This window comes from Neovison vison, chromosome 4, assembly GCF_020171115.1.
Source record: "Neovison vison isolate M4711 chromosome 4, ASM_NN_V1, whole genome shotgun sequence".
Classification (NCBI taxonomy): domain Eukaryota; kingdom Metazoa; phylum Chordata; class Mammalia; order Carnivora; family Mustelidae; genus Neogale; species Neogale vison.
In genome coordinates, this window is record NC_058094.1 from 19827747 (window position 1) to 19847821 (window position 20075).

General features: G+C 43.9%; 1 protein-coding gene and 1 long non-coding RNA gene across 2 annotated transcripts in view; one reads left to right on the top strand and one right to left on the bottom strand.

Annotated features, from left to right (window-relative positions):
- The window catches only part of LOC122904341, a 40745-nt gene extending 32794 nt beyond the window's left edge, over window positions 1–7951 (top strand). Inside the window, exon 7 of the long non-coding RNA XR_006384191.1 lies at window positions 7590–7951. This is a non-coding gene — a long non-coding RNA (uncharacterized LOC122904341). The remainder of the gene's footprint in view (window positions 1–7589) is intronic.
- DEPTOR (DEP domain containing MTOR interacting protein) overlaps window positions 1–20075 on the bottom strand; it is a 130517-nt gene that overhangs the window by 24706 nt on the left and 85736 nt on the right. The window contains exons 5-8 of the mRNA XM_044245035.1: window positions 14937–15122; window positions 12785–12919; window positions 7224–7294; window positions 4995–5099 (exon numbers count right to left, since the gene is read on the bottom strand). Of these exons, the coding sequence (XP_044100970.1) occupies window positions 4995–5099; window positions 7224–7294; window positions 12785–12919; window positions 14937–15122 (497 nt within the window). The remainder of the gene's footprint in view (window positions 1–4994; window positions 5100–7223; window positions 7295–12784; window positions 12920–14936; window positions 15123–20075) is intronic.

Below are 20075 nucleotides of genomic sequence, written 5' to 3' on the forward strand. Positions count from 1 at the left end.
CCTTCTGCTCAGGTCATGATCGGGAGTTCTGGGATCAAGCCCCGCATCGGGCTCCCTGCACAGTGGGGAGTCTGCTTCTCCTTCGCCATCTGTCCTTCTGCCTCCTCGTGCACTCTCTGGGTCAAATAAATAAATACAATCTTTTTTAAAAATGCACTGAATGCTGAACGGTTGACTAAGCTTTTGATGATTCCCATATTTCGTGCTACACTATGGAGTTGTAATGCCCAGTGACTTTACAGTTTTCGTTTTTTAAGCAAAAGAACCATCAGAAGGAAAAACAGCTCCAAATGCAAAGATGCTAGATCAAGTGCAAATTTTAATGACTCCTACGGCTGTTTTTTAAGGCACAGGAATGAGGAGAGGAGTCGTATGAGACAGAACAGCAAACATCTTAGAAAAGTTGCAACTAATTGTTCTCTATTTTTTTTTTTTTAAGAGTGTCTTGATTCAGACAAAACTAAAAATAAGGTTATAGTCTGGGGTCTCTTGTAACATCGTTTCCTTTTAGGTCTCTGGGAACAAACATTTTCCTACCGCATGGAGAGCAAGTCATCAGAAGGGAAGGGGAGAAACCAGACTAAAGACACTCTTGACAAACAAGCTTGAGATCATATAGAAGTCGAATAATTGATTGAAACATCTAAAATTCCATTACATTTATGGCGGAGGTCAGACTGCAACTTTCCCTGCTCTACACGTTTGTAGGCTCCCGGCCCTGCCTCTCGTTCATTCTCAACTGGGCTGCCCCACTTTGCAGTCCACCTCTCTGACCCAGTCCCGTCTGCCTCAGTCAGTGGTGTAGACAGGGAGGCCTGAGAGCTATGGGGCCACGGGGCTAGGTGGCCCAGGCACAAAGATCTCAGATGTCTCTACTCCAATCTAGAATTGCAGCAGACCTTATCATTCTCCTGAAGGATACCTGTTCTCTGAAGTTCTAGACATTCTAGAGAATTCTAGAGAATGTCTAGAAGAACTTCTATTCTAGATTCTAGAAGAACTCTAGAAGAGCTCTATTCTAGAGAAGTGAATTTTAATACAAATATGAAGGTCTCCTCGCAGGATGGATTAAGGATGCCATTCAAACAGGGCAAGGAGCTCTCCTTTGGGTCTGGGAAGGTCTAGAAGAGTTAACAGGGGCAAATGGCCCTCAGTTTCTTCAGTCTGGAGTCTGTCCTGTCCATATGCTGGTGGCCCACATCTTAAAACTTTCCGATCCCCACAGAAAGTTGACATAAGAGAGAGAAATGGTACCCATGAGAAACTTAGCTACAACATGATCTCTGTTTTGGCAAGTCAAGTAGTGAAATTCAGCAGCCGCGGTCACAAAGGCTATACGCAAGGCTCTGTCCACGTCAGAAAGCTGGAGAAAACCAGGACCGTGACTTGAGGGGTGAGGCTGGCGTTCCACGGAGACAGTGACCCTGAACACAGAGCGAGGCTCTTTATACTATCCTGGGTCAGCTTCTGCCAGTCAGAGGTGCTAAATGAGGCTCCCAGCCAGAGCTTTGGATCATTCCTACCACCTAGACCAAGCAGGTCAATCATTACGCAGGTCAGCCGGTAAGCTCCCGTGGGCTGGTGTCCCATCCTCCTACCCTTCCAGGGCTCAGCACAACCAGAAACACCACACTGCAGTTTTCCTGAACAAGGGTAAAGGGCAGCAGCAATGTGACAGGTCAGTGGAAACAAGCCTCTGGGACTGGATTATAGGAACGGATTTTTATATAAGTGAAGTTATTCGAGGGCAAGTAAGTATGGTAAAATAGGAAATAGTTCAATGTTTTCTTCTAGAAAAATAATGTGCTAAGTAATTAAAATGAATATACACAGTTAAATTATATCGATATGGAAGGGCATGGTATTCTCTGTCTTTTTCATTCAACCAGCAATACAATTCAAAAATATATCTCTATATATTCATCTCAATACACAGTTTGACCAAAAGCAGTTTCTTTGAACATTTTTTTTTGTTTTTGTTCTTATTTTTGTTTTTAAGAGAGACAGCGAGAGCAGGGGGAGGAGGCAGAGGGAGAGTGGGAGACAGAATCTTAAGCAAGCTCCATGCTCAGCGCAGAGCCCGACGTGGGGCTCAGTCTCAGGACCTGAGCTGAAATTAAGAGTCAGATGCGTAACTGAATGAGCCACCCAGGTGCCCCTCTTTGAACAGTTTTTTTTTTCTTTGAACAGTTTTAATGCTATATCTTAACAATCCTAAGATTTCATCTGAGTGTTTCTATTAAATGATAAAACACTGTGTTAGACAATTTAAACAAGTTTTTTGCCTGCTGGACTTACCAGAATTTTTAATATGCCAACGTGCTTTGTGAATTTCTGAAAGGGCATTAAAGTGCACAGCAGTTTGAAATAATTTTAATTACGGGGCCCCTGGGCAGCTCAGTCAGTTAAGTGTCCAACTCGATTTCAGCTCAGGTCATGATCTCAGGGTTGAGAGATGGAACCTTTGCACGGGGCATTGAGCCTGCTTAAGATTCTCTCTCTCTCCCTCTGCCCCCCACTCCCCACAGCTGGTGGGCATGTATGCACACCCTCTCTCTCTTTTAATTAATTAATTAACTAATTAATTTTGATCACAGAACCTCAGGTCAGTATATTTTGCTGGACCAGAGAGCTGTATAATACAACTTTGGAAACGCTGCTCTAATAAATCCTGCATTGTTCTAAAAACATATGAAAACCATTGTACACCCCTGGAGAAACTGAGACTATAAACCATATGAAATAGTAGCTTATGATGTTGGAAAAAACCTATCAGGTTACCCACTTATGGGGGTATATACACTAAGGACTTAATGAATGGACCGATCAACAGTGCCTAGAACAGTAATTCATGTTAATCAATAAAGACAGACTACAATCAATTACATGGCCAAGCACAACAAGGTCTTCGACTGCAGCGTACGTCCATCACTTTCCCCAAAGCAAACATGCTTTAGGTCAAAGCCCTATGTGAGTGAGCACATGCTTAGCACTGAAGCATTTTGCCAAAAATAATTTCTACTAGGTGCTTTACTATGGAAATAAAATATAAAACTCTTCCCCCGGCCAAGAGTTCCATTAGAAAATGACAAATTCAGCCTTGGCACAGATACAAATGCTCGCCCTTTCTGCTCCCGGCCAACTTTCCTGCTCTGAGTTTCTTTGGTGCTGTGCCCGCTGCGGAGGGAGGAGGGAGGAAGGGCCTGTCACACGGACAGACTTGGCCAACACGGCTTCTGCAACTCAGTCAGAGCACAGCACCTGGTGAGCCCAGGCTTCCCTGCGTGAATGATGGTGTTCTGATCAGGGCATAGAGTCAACCCCTAATCCTACAGCACTGATTACCCAGACCAGCAGTAATCGGTGGTCTGTGTACCCTTGAGCTGGTCTCTGCTGCCCCGATTTCTTTTCCAGTGGGCACATCAGTGGAGGGTAAGTGTTGGACATCAGAGCTGTGAAGACCCAAGTCATGCCTATCACTTGACTGGTTTACTGGTCCAGGAAAAGGACTAACCATGGGAGACGATGAGAGTGCTAAAGAAATGAGCAGAGATCTGTAGCTTTCAAGCCTTCTGCATCCTCCCACAGGCCCAGATAAACAAGACATAAATATCCTCTGAGAAATGTTTTACAGATGACAGAAGAAAACTGGGATAGGTAAAGGTGTTTTCTGGGGTTTTTTTTTTTTAAAGATTTTATTTATTTGAGAGAGAGTGAGAAGGAGGATGAGGGACAGGGAGAGAGAATCTGAAGTAGACACCGCACTGACTGTAGAGCCTGACGTGGGGTTTGGTCCCACAACCACAAGATCGTGACCTGAGCTGAAACCAAGGGTCAGGTGCTTAACTGACCTAGCCATCCAGGCAGCCCAGGTAAAGGTGTTTTGAAATAGAAAACCAATGTTCTCAGCAACTTCTTATATGATATTTCTGTGTAAATAAAAACAATGTGCCAGATGGTGACTACCCTTACCCAGGTGAGCCCTGAGTCATCTATAGAATTGTCAAATCAGTATGCTGTCCAGCTGGAACTAATGTAACATTGTACTTAATTATACTCCGATTTAAAAAGCTTAAAGTACTTTATGTACTTTATGTACATACCATAAAGTACTTTATGGTACTTTAGTACCATAAAATATCGAAAGTTACTTTCAAAAATCTTCCACAATTCATTCAATTTGTTTGATGTTTGTGTCATTCTCTGCACCTTATAAAGAGTTTCCACATATTTAACAGCAGAAGGAAATATATTATTTGAGAAAGGATAAAACGGGTTCTGAGGTAGTTATAGAACTTGTTCAATGTCAAAGATCTAGAAATTAGCAGAACCAAAATGGGAATCCCAGATCTCCTCTTCCAAATCCCATGACTTCTGTTTTCTTTTGCTCACTGCTTGCTGGCTCCCATGGTCTAAGCATGTTCCACTGCATAAATGCCCCCAAAGTATACTTTGTATAGAACCAAAGCAGTAGAGTTATCATATAAGACTTGAGCAAAAAGTGGGGTATCTTGGTGGATCAGACAGTTAAGCATCTGCCTTTGGCTCAGGTCATGATCCCAAGGTCCTGGGATCGAGCCCTACACTGGGCTCCTTCCTCAGTGGGGAGCCTGCTTCTCCCTCTCCCTCTCCCTGCCTCTCCCCCTGCTTGTACTCTCCCTTTCTGGGTCAAATAAATAAATAAAAATCTTAAAAAAAAAAAAGACTTGATCAAAAAAGCTACTATTTTTTGTTCAAACTCAGTACTGGTGGAAGGGAGAGATGAGACTAACCAAGCAAAGGCCGGAAACCAATGAGGCCCCATTAGAGTGACAGGAAACCTTTTCCTCCTGGTGGCCACATCATATACTCTTGGCTTCACTGCAACCCTCTTCAGAAAGGGTAAAGGAAACTTGGCCAAAATGGGACCAGACCACTCAGGGAGGGAATGTACAGATGGAAACAAACAACGAAACGAGGCTAGAGGTGTTCAGACATTGCCCACTTGGAGGTACCTTCATTCCCGCTGCCGCTGCTGGGCCACTGGGGTCCACGGCTTGGATGTGGCATGGCTTACTTCCTCGTACCACAAAGCCCCAACCCACGGCGTCACCAACAATCTGGAGAGGAAAACCACAATGAGTAATCGGCAGATGGTCTCTAGCAATTCGCCTGTCCTTCCAAGAGAAAGAAAACCAGCCCAGGATTAAGGTGTGTGTCCTGACATTCTCTCCTCTGTTCTATCTGAACCTTGTGGGAGAACATGACAGTTTGCTTCTATCCCAAACACAGGTGTATCAATGTAGAAAGGGGAGGGGGTCAAGAAAATACCTTTTTGGCAGAAAGAAGCTTCCTCTGTGAGGTGTACTCATCAGTACGTAACCAGCAGATTGCCTCTTTCTTATGCTGCTATGCAATTTAATATCAGACTCCAATGGAAAATTTAGAAGATCGTGAAAACATGGTTGAAATTTCTCTCTAGACCCAAGTTCTGTTCCAAATTTATTCTTTTCCCCCTGGATCCAATGATACTTTCCTGGTGATCTTGTTATATCCGAGAAGTCCAAAGGAACAGTTTAAATTACCAACGGTGCGGAATATGAGGAGTTTCGGCTTTTTTGAAACACAATTTTGTCTACCAAGAAAAGTAAGTGAATAAGTACTTAAAGTTCACAATTTACAAGGAAGGGCTGTTCCAAAAGTGTTCAAAACTAGAGGGTGCCTTTTCCTATAGAATCATTACACTTGACAGTTACATTCCCTGGGCAGCTCCCAGACATGGCTCTAATACATACCCCAACTAAAATGCAGAAGACACACGTTCACAATTACTAGCAATGAGGGCATTTACATTTAAAACCAAAGAGAAATACTTACAAATAGAATCAACTGTTTCTCGTATGCTTGAGACTGATGCAAGGCAGGAAAGCAAGTGCAATTTTGGTGAACATTCTCAAAAAAAAGTTTAGACCTTCCATTGGCTTTAGGTTTTGCTGGTTACTCGTTCCTTATACCTAATTCACTTCCAAAATATAGTTTATTTTTTACAGACATATTTCCAATGCATTTTTTCATATTGATGGGTTAGGACTGACCCCATCTTTATTTTAACTCCTCGGTGCCCAGAATGTGAGGCAGGCCTTGACAAATATTTGAGAAAGAGAGAGAGAGTGTGAGCACAAGCATGGGCAGGGGGAGAGGCAGAGGGAGAGAGAAAGGGAGAAGCAGACTCTTCGCTGAGCAGGGAGCCTGAGGCGGGGCTCGATTCCAGGCCCCTGGGATCATGAGCTGAGCTGAAGACAGACTCTTCACCAACTGAGCCATCCAGGTGCCCCCCAAAGTTCGAAGACTGAAGGAAGAGTAGAAGTGCCTTCACGGGCACGTCCATGTGGTTTTGTGCAGAGACTGAGAGAAAGAGGCGGGGAATGGAGAGTGCGTGAGTTTCTGTCAAGCAAAGCACTTCGATTCTGTTTAAAGAAACCCAGTGGGGGGCACCTGGGTGGCTCAGTGGGTTAAGCCGCTGCCTTCCACTCGGGTCATGATCTCAGGGTCCTGGGATAGAGTCCCACATCCGGCTCTCTGCTCAGCAGGGGGGCCTGCTTCCCTTCCTCTCTGCCTGCCTCTCTGCCTACTTGTACTACTTGCGATTTCTCTCTGTCAAATAAATAAAATCTTAAAAAAAAAAAAAGAAACCCAGTGGGGCTGGTAGTTCTAGAAGGAAGCCTGGAGGACCTCCAAGAAGGGGCAGGTGGCCAGGAGGGGCACACAGGTATGCAGTGCTCCAAAATCTAGGACTTGTATAACTCAAGACATGCTCAGCATTGTCAAAAGCACCATTACTTGTGGTAGAACAGATTATCCCATAGTTTTCTTTTCTCCCCTAAAGACTCCTGTAATGTCTTAAATGAATTTGGGGATTAGATGTAACACAGAAGGAATTATTGGCATTATTTGCACTGCCATTTGCCTTAAAGTCTGTAATTATATCAGACTAAGTATATAGTGGAAACCTTTTCTTAAGGGCACATCAAAAAGAGTTTAAAATGCTGTATTAATCATAATTCAAGTCAAGTCCTAATGCATTTTAGTGCCCAAGGGTCAAGAAAATCTATTCTCATAATAATGCCAAAACAAAAGGGAAATTGGAAGGTTTTCAATTCTGTCCCTAAGCTACACACTGATTCACTGACATGTTGACATGGCACAGAGAGAAAGCATGAGAAAAACCCAAATGAGGAGCCTACCGTGAATGTCTTCCTTGCGTACGGAGCCCCGGGAGTCAGGAGTTCCTCCGAAGTTACGGGTCTCTTCAACACTGTAAGACAGACACAAGGTCAAGGTGAAAACCCTTCTGGTCATTTGTTCATTCATGTAGCAGATATTTACTGAATGCCTCGTATGTGACCGTCCACAAACAAGCATGGCAAGGATCCCCACCTCACAGTGTATCTTTCTAGCCAAACAGAGACAGAAAACATGAGCAGAACGATTAACCCTAAGCCCAACTTAGAGACTTCTGGAAAGAAGAAATGGCGCAGGAGAGCGTTGATATTTTTCTATCAAGAAAAAGTTTCCTAGTGTTCACGCTTCTTTCTTTTGAATCCTGACAGGTATTCAACAGGACAAAGTTAAGAGAGAAACTCGACTCCAGCGGTCCGAGGGCCATCTTTCAAGGGCTACCCCCCACAACATACGGCACACATCTCGTCTCACTCATGGAAACTTGACTTATTTCCTGATCAATACCCTGGACTACATGGACACGCTCACTGCCTCTTGCCCTGAGGAATGATGCTAGAGGAATGTTAAGCATATTCAGCGTGTGCTAGGCTCTATGCTCGGTGCTCCAAACACATTATCTCATTTAGTCATCACAAAAGCTATCTAGCTAGGTTCCACATTATCCTTATTTTTTTTCCCCCAATTTATTTATTTTCAGAAAAACAGTATTCATTATTTTTTCACCACACCCAGTGCTCCATGCAAGCTGTGCCCTCTATAATACCCACCACCTGGTACCCCAACCTCCCACCCACCACCACTTCAAACCCCTCAGATTGTTTTTCAGAGTCCATAGTCTCTCATGGTTCACCTCCCCTTCCAATTTACCCAAAAGCACATACCCTCCCCAATGTCCATAACCCTACCCCCCTTCTCCCAACCCCCCTCCCCCCAGCAACCCACAGTTTGTTTCGTGATATTAAGAGTCACTTATGGTTTGTCTCCCTCCCTATCCCATCTTGTTTCATGGATTCTTCTCCTTATTTTATTAGTGAGACACCAGAGGTTTAGAAAAGTTAAATAGCTTTGTCCAGGATCTCAGCCCTCATGGGTAGCAGAATCAAGATTCAGACTCGGGCACCGGATACCAAGGCCCAGCAGCCACCGCGACATGGGTCCTCCCATGCTCTCTTTCTCCATGAGCAGAAGGATGGGTTCGGAAACTCCAGAAGGCAGTGGCGAGTTGTCCTCCGAAGACGTCTGTTCTTATCAGCTCGCTGCTGTTGCCCAGGAAGATGGCAAAGCCAGCAGCCAGTCCCTGACTTGCAGGCGGCCAAATTCTGCCAATATCCTAGTCCCTCTTTATCTGTGGGGGACACATTCCAAGACCCCCAGTGGGTGCTGGAAGGCACAGATAGGACTGAACCCTAGAGATACTACATTTTTCCCTATGTGTACATATTCATGATCAAGTTTATTGTAGAAATGAGTCACAGTAAGAGACTAACACCAACCCTAACAATAAAAGAAAACAATTAGAACAATATGCTGTAATGAATGTCTCCATCAATCCTGGGCTCACTAAGAATTTGAGAGGGGGCTGCTCTGGACATCCAGAGAAGCCAGCAAATGGGGACCCAGGGAGCCTCCTTACCTAGTTAGACAGAGATCATGACCTTGGGTATCCCAAAGACACATGAGGGGCCAAGGCCAAGCCCCTAACCTGGCAAAGTGCCAGCCTTCAGTTCCCTTGGCTGGCAGCATTCAGAGGTCAGGGACCAGTCCTGGAACAAGGGTACAGCACAAAAAGATAAGGCAGCACAGGGCAAGACCTCGATGAACCACCAGGAAGCGTGACCCTAACAGACCCTCTCTCTGTCGAAGGCAATGAAGTGCTTCTCGTCGAGAGGACAGCTGGCTGGGATGACTGGTTGCCTTTATAAAGCTCATAAAAGAGAACATGAATTTACATTCCCCCCAAAGAGGAAGCAGGTCGAGGATCAAAGAAAAGAACCTCTCAGATGAACAGGAGATAAGAGAAGAGGTCCATGGTTGAGAACTCAGACTTTTAAATTTCCTATCAGACAAGTCCCCCCCCCTCCCCAAAACCACTTCTGGGTGTATGAATTTGGACACAGAAAGCACACTGTACTGTAATATTTATTATTACTGTAATATTACCATGATATTACTATATTATTACTGTAATATTACTGTCCACTTCTTTAATATACATAATCTTTCTTTTAACTGAGCTATAATTGACATCTAAAACTATATTAGTCTCAGGTTATAGCATAATGGTTCAATACATGTATATATTTTTGGCAAACCATCACCACAATAAGTCCAGTTAACACCTATGAACTCACATAGTTACAACCTTTTGTTTTCTTGTGATAACCTTTAAGATTTATTTTCTTAGCAACTCTGAAATGGACAATACAGTAGTACAAACTATAGGGGTCATGCTGTATATTACACCCTGGGACTTACTTATTTTCTAATGGGAAATTTGTACTGTTTGCCCATCTTCAACCGTTCTCTGGCAATGACCAATCTGTTCCCTGGATATGTGAGTTTGGGTGGTTTTTGTTTTTTTCCCATTTTCATTCCACATATAAGTGAGACCACATATTTGTCACGTCGCATAAGGCTCTCAAAATCTACCCATGTTGTTGCAAATGGAAGGATTTCCTTTTTTTTTTTTTAATGACTGAACGATATGCAGTTGTGTCATATCCCTCATCTTCTTCATCCATTCGTCTAGCCATCGACCCTTGGGTCACTTCTGTGTCTTGGCTTTTGTAAATAAGGCTGTGATGAACGTGGACATGTGGATAACCTTTCAAGCTTCCGTTTTCCTACCTTTGGATAAATACCCAGCAGCGGACTTACTGGATTATATGATGGTTCTCTGTTAGTTTCCTGAGGACCCCTCGTACTACTTCCCACGGTGGCTGCACCCATTGACATTCCCACCAACAGCGCACGAGGGTGCCCTTTTCTCCACATCCTTGCCAACACTTGTTATTTCTTGTCTTTTTGACAACAGCCATTCCAACAGGTGTGAGATCACAGCTCGTCATGGTTTTAAATCACACTATACTGTGATATTTGACCACCATACTAATAAAATAAAATAAATTATAAATTAAAATATTTTAATACACTTGTTCTTTCTTCTGTTGAAAAATATAGAAATCTTGAAGTCCGTGGAATTATCCTTTAGCTTTCTCTTTTTGTGTCCTTTGGAAGTTATTTGCTCATTACAAGAACACCAATCACGGGATTATCTGGTAGGCTTTTGTTTTTTTTGTTTTTGGCTGGCTTAGGGTATTTATACACAGTACTAAAAAAAAAATACATCCAGATGTAAATATAATGATTACTATTAAATGCCTTAGTGTGAAGCCCTGCTTATCTGCTTGAGAAAAAAAAAATCACACATGAGCTCACTGCACCCTGGGAACCCTCCCAGAGTGAGGGAGAAGCATGTCAGAATATGGGTAAGAAGTAGGATTTATGAAGCACAGTTAAGACAATTGAAACAACCACAATGGAAACCCAAAAAAGGCAACCTGACCTTTCTTTGTTGCCTCCTTATCAGCATACTTTCTCTTTGAGCCAAGGGGGGAGGAGAAAGAGGAAACAGGGTAAACCCACCCAGGAAAGGTGGATGTATAGTTCATTTAAGTAATTAACACTATGCTCTGACTCTACCATTGTATGCAAATGCAAGCAAGGAAAAAAATGGCTTTTTTTTTTTTCCACTGACCCTTTTCTGAAATTGAACTCTACTGCTTCTAACTCTAGGTTACACCTGTCAGATTTCGATCTAGGCTTCAAAAAACCTATTTCTAAGAATATGGTTCTCCTTTCTCCTTCAGTGCTCGTTCATTGGAAAACACATGGGGGCTCAATGATTTTCTAGCCAGAGTCAGTGTGGAAGCCAGTTTCTTCATTCATTATGATTTTACTCTTCCAGCTAACCCTCCAGAAGGTAGCAAAAAAATGTTAAATTAGGTAAAATACCCATTTGCCTAGATAACATCCTTACATAACAGTTTCTCCTAAAGTCCTTTGATCAATATCTATTTGTCCTTACTAACATGTATATTCTCTCCCCCTCTCCACCCAAGAGAGATGATGGGTTCACTGAGGGAAGGGGTCATGATCTTTCGTCTTTATATCTCCAAATGTGGTGATGAGAGAACAACATGAGCCAAAGGAACAAAGTTCCTTCCCTGAAGGTGATATACTAGGCAGGGCCTGAAAAAAAGGGAGTTGAGGGTGTTTTCAAGGCAGTGATTATTGGCACTATGGACCATGCAATCTAACCCTGGCAGAGCGGTGGGTAAGGGGCAGTTTGAAGCCTCCTGTATCTGGGAGTTACAGGAACCTGTGGGCTGAAGAACCAACAGGGTCTGGGTCACCTGGGTGGCTCAGTGGATTAAAGCCTGTGCCTTCAGCCCAGGTCATGATCTCAGGGTCCTGGGATCGAGCCCCGCATCTCCGTCAAAAAAATAAATAAAATCTTAAAAAAAAAAAAGAACTGACGGGGTCAAGGAAGAAATGTTTTTAAGCACGAGTTCATCACTCATCTTTGCGCCTACCTAGACTTTTCTTTCTGGAATGTAAAGGCCATGGAGTTTGATAGGTAGGATCAGAAATGCAAGGCGCCAGGAGTCATTTTCAGAGAGCACAGGATTTGCACAGATCTGTGCCTCTTCTTTGGGGGCTGCTGGGACCCAAAAGATCTTTGCATCTGCTCAAACCCTCTTAGGAGCGTGGGGCTTCTCCCAGATGCCGGGACTGCGGGTATCATCCACTGTCTTCCCAAACGCCTCTGGAAAGAGCTGCCTTGCCCAAATTCTTGCCCTCCTCCCCAAGGGCAGCTGACATCGAATGAATGCTCAAAAATGAGGGTTGAAACCATATGATAATTGACTCTCTCTGCTTGACTGATTTCACTCAGCATAATCTCTTCCAGTCCTGTCCATGTTGCTACAAAAGTTGGATATTCGTCCTTTCTGTGGAGCATAACCAATAGCAAGGAGGACAAGGGGCGTTAGAGAGGAGTAGGGAATTTGGGTAAATTGGAAGGGGAGGTGAACCATGAGAGACTATGGACTCTGAAAAACAGTCTGAGGGGTTTGAAGTGGCGGGGTGGGGGGGGGGGAGGAGGTTGGGGTACCAGGTGGTGGGTATTATAGAGGGCACAGCTTGCATGGAGCACTGGGTGTGGTGAAAAAATAATGAATACTGTTTTTCTGAAAATAAATAAATTGGGAAAAAAAAAATGAGGGTTGACAGGCCTGGCCATGTCACCCCAAGCTGGGACAACTCTGAAAGGCCACCCAGACTCCAGAGCTCCCCCTGCAGTCAGTGGGGCAGCCTGACCCTCCCTCTGCCCAAACCTCCATGTTTCCCTTCCGTTCGAGGGGATGCTGGCACCAGATTCCCACTCACGAGTCTCCCCCCACCCCAGCTGAGAATCTGCTGCCCCAGAGGGACCCCGCCTGCACACCCGCCCCCGCGCCCCAGTCACCGCCAGAAACGGGGCTGCCTTTCGGCCACTCACCGGACTTGGGGTTGCAGAGCACCGGGGGGCTGCTGCTCAGGGTAGGGCTGCTGCTGAAGTAGCCGCTGCTGCCGCAGCTGCTCATGCTGCTCCTTCGCACGGCAGACACGATCTTGATCTCCTTGCTGGGGCTGACTGTGCGGGCGGGAAACACAGCGGGTCACGGGGGAGCTCGCCTCCCCTCCCCCGCGCACCGGGGCTTGGCCAGGCCAGCCGGTCAGGAAAACGCACCCTGGCCTTGGAGTCAGAAGAATTTGGGCAGCTGGGGGTGGGGGGGGGCTCCGTCGGTTAAGCGGGGGCCTTCGGCTCGGGTTCTGATCCTGGGCGCTGGGATCATGTCCCGCCTTGGGCTCCCTGCTCAGCGGGGAGCCTGCTTCTCCCTCTGTCCCTGCCCCCTGCTTGTGAGCTCGCTCTCTCTCAAATAAATAAATAATCTAAAAAAGGAAAGAAAGAAAGAGAGAGAGAAAGAAAGAAAGAAAGAAAGGCAGGCAAGAATTTCCACTGCAGCCTGCCACTCGTTTCCGTTCTTGGAGCCTCTACTTCCCCAGCTGTGAAGTGGGAATAATGCGGTCCCTCAGGATCGGTAGGAAGAGTGGATTCCATGACGAATGGGAATGTACTCAGGCGCATAAAATGTTATTTCAAGAATGACGGAGCCTGTGCTGAGCAGTCCTGGAAGGATGTCAATTACCTCCCCGCTTGACACTTATCTGACGAACGGTAATAATAAAGCCTCCTGCTTTAATATGAAGTCACTAATCACCCAGAGCCATGGAAGAGGGAGATTAAAACACGAGACCATGTATTTAGCTCTGAAAGTGTATGTGGGGCAGCAGTCGGGTCTGGTCCTCTTCGCCACAGAGTGTGTGGCTCTCAACAAGGGAGAGGAGAGAGGAGGGTGTACAGTCGAGTGACAGAAGCCGCGGAGAGTCCCCGCTTAGTGCCTGGCACGTGGGAAACAAACAAATGCTGGCTTTTGTGGTGACCACATCCCCTCTGTCCTCCTTTTCATCACTGTCACTTCCAGGTTCTATCGGGACCACAAGACACAGGCAGAGCTTAGTGCTAGGAGAGAATGGCAAGAGTTACTCTGCATTGGCAGAAGGCTGCAGCCCAAAGGGGACACACGGCTGGGGTGTGTCTGAGCACAGACTGGGCCCTGACCGGCTGCTAGTCCTCACTTTCCCTGACGGGCTCTTGCTTCCTTCTTTCTTCCACCCTAGTTCTGTCTGCAGGATGAGGGGGGTTGGGGCAGAAGCACTGGCGTTAAGACAGAACTGGTGTGAGATCCAGCTCTGTCCACCCTTTTCTAGCTCTGTAACCTTGGGTAAACCCCTCTACTGCTCCATGCCTCAGTTTCTCCACCCACAAAATGGGAATAAGAAAAGTCCTTCCTCTGAGGGTATAGAGAGAATTAAAGAGGAAAACTACGCAAGCAAGCTTAGCTCAGTGCCAGGAGGCACAGGAAGGTGTCAATATGGCTGCAAGGGTTCTCATTGCCTCCAACCTTAGACCAACCAGTTTCTCGGGTTAATCCATGCCAAATTTTCAGAGGGGTTGAAGATAGCCATTTAAGCACTCCTGCTTCTTCCAAAGAAGGGCACCTCAAGTTAACCTTTTCCGGATGAGTGAGGTTATCTTTGCGGACCCCTGTCAGTGTCATTTCTGGCAGGGGTCACTGTAAATATGGGACTGTGTGAACTTCCATGTGATGTCCTAGGCTTTATGAGCTCCTCTGCTTGCTTTTCACGATTTTTCTTTGTTCTGGGTCACCCCTTCATGCCAGGTTGACAATCAGTAGTCTTTAAGTTGAATATGCCCTCACAAGTCCTTATTCACCATTAAAACATAGAGCTTGTCAGTGCTCTGATTTAGAAAACTGGATCATTAATGATATGTAAGAATTGTTTACAAATGAAAAGTAAATAAGGTACCGTGAGAGCTTAAGAAAACTTCTATCACGAAAAAACATAATTTGATATAACTAAATGGACTGCCCAGGAACAATATGGTCATGCTGGGTTCCCCCCCCATACTTTTTGGTTATGAATAAATAAAAAGGTGCCAGAGAACAGCCTTTCACAAAGGTGAGGCATCACTAGTTCTCAAAAGACAAACGCACGTGATCGCATACACAATGAAACTGACATACCGGACATAAAACTGGTAGATTTCCGATTGTCATGGCTCTGCTTCCTCAGGCAGAAGGGGCTGTCATGAGTTTCCTGAGACGAGGGCGATTTTTCATTGAGCAGCTCCATCAGTCTGCGCCTCCGCCGGAAGTTCATTCTGAACTGGTAGAGAAGGTTGCTGTCCACGAATGGGTGCTTGTTGGACACTGGGAAGGAGACACAACAGACAGGCATGTCTGGTGTCCTGGCCACAGAGCACCGCAGCTAGGAGACTCTATCCAGCAGGGACAAAAGTCTTTGGAAAGAGTGTCGTTCTCCAGATGCCACATGCGCTTGTAGTCCACACACCGTCCCAGGAGCTTTCCACATGCTGTGCACTTTAAAAATTTGCTAACCAGGGGCACCGGGGTGGCTCAATGGGTTAAAGCCCCTCCCTTCAGCTCAGGTCATGATCCCAGGGTCCTGGGATCGAGCCCCACATCAGGCTCTCTGTTCAGCAGGGAGCCCGCTTCCCCTTCTCTCTCTGCCTGCCTCTCTGCCTACTTGTGATCTCTCTCTCTCTCTCTCTCTCTGTCAAATATATAAATAAATAATCCGTAAAAAAAAAAATTTGCTAACCCATTCCTTGGGGAAGTTGCCTGACTTCACCCCCGATCTAAAGTCATACTCTTCCTGGTGTTGTCTGAGCCTCTTTGCAACCTCCCACTGAGCACCTACCACATGGAGCCTGCATTGTCTGTTCACTTCTCTGCCTTGTCCACTCAGCTCTAGGCTCTCTGGGGCAGTGATCATGGCTTCATGTGGTCATGTGTCCCAGTGCCCAGCAAAATACTAGTCTCATAGCCATATATCCATGTATTTTTAAACTTTTGATTTTGAAATGATTATAGACTCAAAGAAAGTTGCAAAAATAATACAGAGACTACATATAATTTGTTTGTTTGTTTTGGTCGGGGATGGGGGAGAAGTCCATCTCTTTCTTCCAACTAAGTCCCTCTGCTTAAGGGCCCAGACTGTGTCTTAATCATTCTGGCCACCTGAAATCCTAGACTACCCCATGTTTGGCTCAGAGTAGGTACTCAGTAAAAGACTGGTAGTGAACAGTGTGCAATGGGTAGTAGTCCGGTAAGCAGTATGTCCAGAACACAGCTAACTTTAGACTATTTATGGCGAGTCTGTGCAACAGAGCTCACCTTAAACCAAGGTGTGGGTTCGTGGTAGGTCATGAAGAAGTTACTGGGGCATAGGAAATTGGAACATTAAAGACAATGCATCTCTAGTCTTTCCTAAACTAAGTATAGTCCCTTTGAATCTTTTCTTTATTCTGAAATGATATCATCACAGCTTTTTTGTTGTCCATTCACCCATCCAATTATTCAACTCACATTTATTGACTTAGGTTGACTACCTTTTGTGTACATTTTTTGTCCTGCAATTATGAAATGATGGTAAAAAGAGATAAAAGGGGGACACCTGGGTGGCTCAGTGGGTTAAAGCCTCTGCCTTCGGCTCAGGTCATGATCCCAGGATCCTGGGATTGAGCCCTGCATCGGTTTCTCTGCTCAGCAGGGAGCCTGCTTCCTCCTCTCTCTCTCTCTCTCTCTCTCTCTCTGCCTGCTTCTCTGCGTATTTGTGATCTCTGTCTGTCAAATAAATAAAATCTTTAAAAAAAAAAGAGAGATAAAAGGTGTTTTTTTAAGGTACTTATTCTGGCAATTTTCTTTTAAATGTGAAATTTAAAGTTCTGTAAATCACTAAGAAAATAATCTAACACAAACACTGAGAATCATATTAACTCATTTATCAATAATAGTAACCAGTACAGCAGCCTCTTTAGGTGTTTTACAAACAGCATCACATCCCTTCTGGCTCAACACCAGGAAGTGAAATCTAGGGTTATCGTTGTGTTTATCACACACATTTGCTGTGAGTAATTCTGGTTACATGAATATCCAAGCCTCAGAAAGGTGGGTCTCTTTTAAGAGAGTCCCCTGCTAACTTTTAACTTAGTGATTCATATGGTTGTTTCACTATCTTTAAATGGTGACTAGTCGCTTTGGCTAAACGCATGATTTGGGCCACCAAGACAAATACACTTAATACAGTGGTAGTTCTGCAATGTTCTTAATAAATGACATCATTCTTCTTAATAAATGATGTCATTCTTGGATTCAGGAGATGCTGAATGCATCCTGAACCAAGAGATTAGCCAATTACACTTGGATATGATATCTACAAATAGTGGTTCTTTTGTGGATAGTCAAATTCTTTTTTAATTTTTATTTATTTTTTAAATTTCTTTTCAGTGTTCCATAATTCATTGTTTATGCACTACACCCAGTGCTCCATGCAATACGTGCCCTCTGTAATATCCACCACCGGGCTCACTCAACCTTCCGCTCCCCACCCCTCCAAAACCCTCAGATTGTTTTTCAGAGTCCACAATCTCACATGGTTCATCTCCCCCTCCAATTTCCCCCAACTCCCTTTCCTTTCCATCTCCCCATGTCAAATTTTAATAATAAGTTTACTTCATCGCTACATTCAACAATGCTGTTTTAATAAAATTTTGTAGAGAAGTTATTTCTGGCAAACTTTTCTGAGTGTATTGAGATCTTTTAAGACCTCAGGTTGACTTAGGCAACAGTACCTTAAATTACAACCTGAAAATACACACTTCTGTATATATTTATTAATGCCTACTGTTTTCTCTTTGGAGTGTGACATATACAAAACATTGGCTCTGGTATAAATAAATACAGAAAAATACTCTAAATCCAACCAAATTCCAGAATGGCCAAAAGTACTTTATAAAGTATTTTGGGGGCACCTGGGTGGCTCAGTGGGTTAAAGCCACTGCCTTTGGCTCGGGTCATGATCCCAGGGTCCTGGGATTGAGCCCCACATTGGGCTCTCTGCTCAGCGGGGAGCCTGCTTCTCCCTCCCCCTCTGCCTGCCTCTCCGTGTGCTTGTGCTCTCTGTCAAATAAATAAATAAAATCTTTTTTAAAAAAGTATTTTTAATTGAAGTGGAAATTTGGCTGCCAATTTCATTTCCTTGGGCTTTAAATACCGAGACCTAGAGTTGAAGTCATACCTATGCTCCATTCTCCACCTCCCCAGCTCCCCACTACCTACAGCTCAGAGGGTAAATCTGGCATCTGAGATGAATGGGTTAAATTCAAATAGTCCTTATTCATCCTATTCCCTCTCCAATCCTGCAAATGACCTTAAATGTGACCGACCGAATCAGGGAAAACAAAAGTTGGATGAGACAGTAGACCACACTTGATAAGCATAATGCCAAGTGGACTGTAAGAACTCAAAAAATTAGACCTCTATTATTTTACAAGCACTGTTGTTATTTTTACAATTACCCTCCTGTACTGATGATGATGCCATTTGGCTTATGGGAATTCAATTTTATGACACATGATATTTAATGCCCCACTTCCACTTTCAAGGGCTCATTTGGATTTTCACGCCCAAAGAGCAGCCACGCTCTGTGAAAACGAAGGACTCCGTGTGTTCATCCTCCAGCTGTGTGGCTGGAACAGATGGAGTCCAATTCTCCTCTCAGAATAGAAAAGTGACAATTGCATGTGTCACCTGCATTGTTTTCGATAAATTACTTGGCTTTTAAAAGGGTTTCCCCCCCCCTCATTAAAAGTTGGATGACATAAACACTGAATTTCAAGCATTTGCTTTGTTTGTGAGCATAGCCTTAGGTATACCGGAGATAAATGTAGTCACAAAATGTTGATGAGCACAGGTAGACAGCCATATTATAGCAACGATCAGTTGACACATGGCTTCCATTCATTTATGCAACAATGTGAGCACCTACTAAATCTCGCACACCATGCAGTTCTCTCTCTTAGCACGGTGGCTGGAATATGACAAATTATCTGCTCCTCCTTTCAAAAACCAAAGACTGCTAAAAGAGACATTGCTTCATATAAGAATTAAACAATTAAGTTGGGACTCCATTACACACTCTCTTCGGCTGAGTAACTTTTAGAAACTAATATTACGCAATAAAAAGCGAAGGTTCTAGAGTTCAATGACCTCAGTTTTGATCTCAGTTCTGCCAACCTGACTAGCAGAGTGCTTTAGGCAACTTACTAAACTTTCAACTTTTCACGGCTTTGCTGTGAAGGAAAAAATGGGATAATGGATGTGAGAGATTTGGAATATTGTCTGAAATCTAGTGATTTAAGTCTTCTTGTTCTTAGACTCCTAAAGATTGGCTTTAGCCTTCGGTCATAAATTACACATGTAAAGTCTCAAGAAAGAAACAATGGCTAAATGACAGGACAGTTTATATTCCAGAGAGAGAAAAGCGTTGGTTCCTCCTACACTTTAACATGACATCCACTATATTAAATCCAAAAGCTATTTGCTACATAGGCGACTTACTCTTTGGTAAACACAGAAGAGATAACCTAAACTCAGGGGGAAAAAATTAAAGAGAAGGAAAGGAAAACCATTTAGGGGAAGGTAACTGGTGGCTCTAAAACTTGAGGTTGTTCCAATTCTTTACTTCTCAGATCCCAACACTGTACAGAGCTTTTATTTAAAGTAAATATTGAGATACGAACAATTTGACAAATTTTGTTCTTTGCTCCTTGAGACTATGAACTTCTAACCAGGAATAAGTAAGACAGAATATTCAAAGCTAACATTCAATATCTGGTTTTTCTAGTTGTGCTCTTTCAATTATAGTTATAATTGAAAAGTGATAATTATTTATCCATTCAATTTATAATTTCTGGGACTTATGAAGACTTTCCTCTCATATGGGTAGCATTCCCAAGGGGCTTGACTTGGCTTCGTATTAAATCAGACATAAAAATAAGAGTAAAAGCAGGCACAGCCAGAAAGCTATAAATACAAGAAGACCTAATTGCTTAGGAAAGTGGGGGTTCTAGAAGCGCTAAGATCACAATGTTGTTGATACTTGGTAAAAGAAAAGAGATCCTGATTTGCTGCGTGGTTTTCCTTTTCACAAAGCATGAGAGAAATGTTATAATAGAGTGACATACATAGATTCTTTTTGTAGACAATGTGGCTACATTTTTCTCTTATAAGTTTTTGGTTGACTTCCGCAAACACAAAGAGACCTTGAAAGTGATTATCTACAAGAGGGGAAATCGGCTT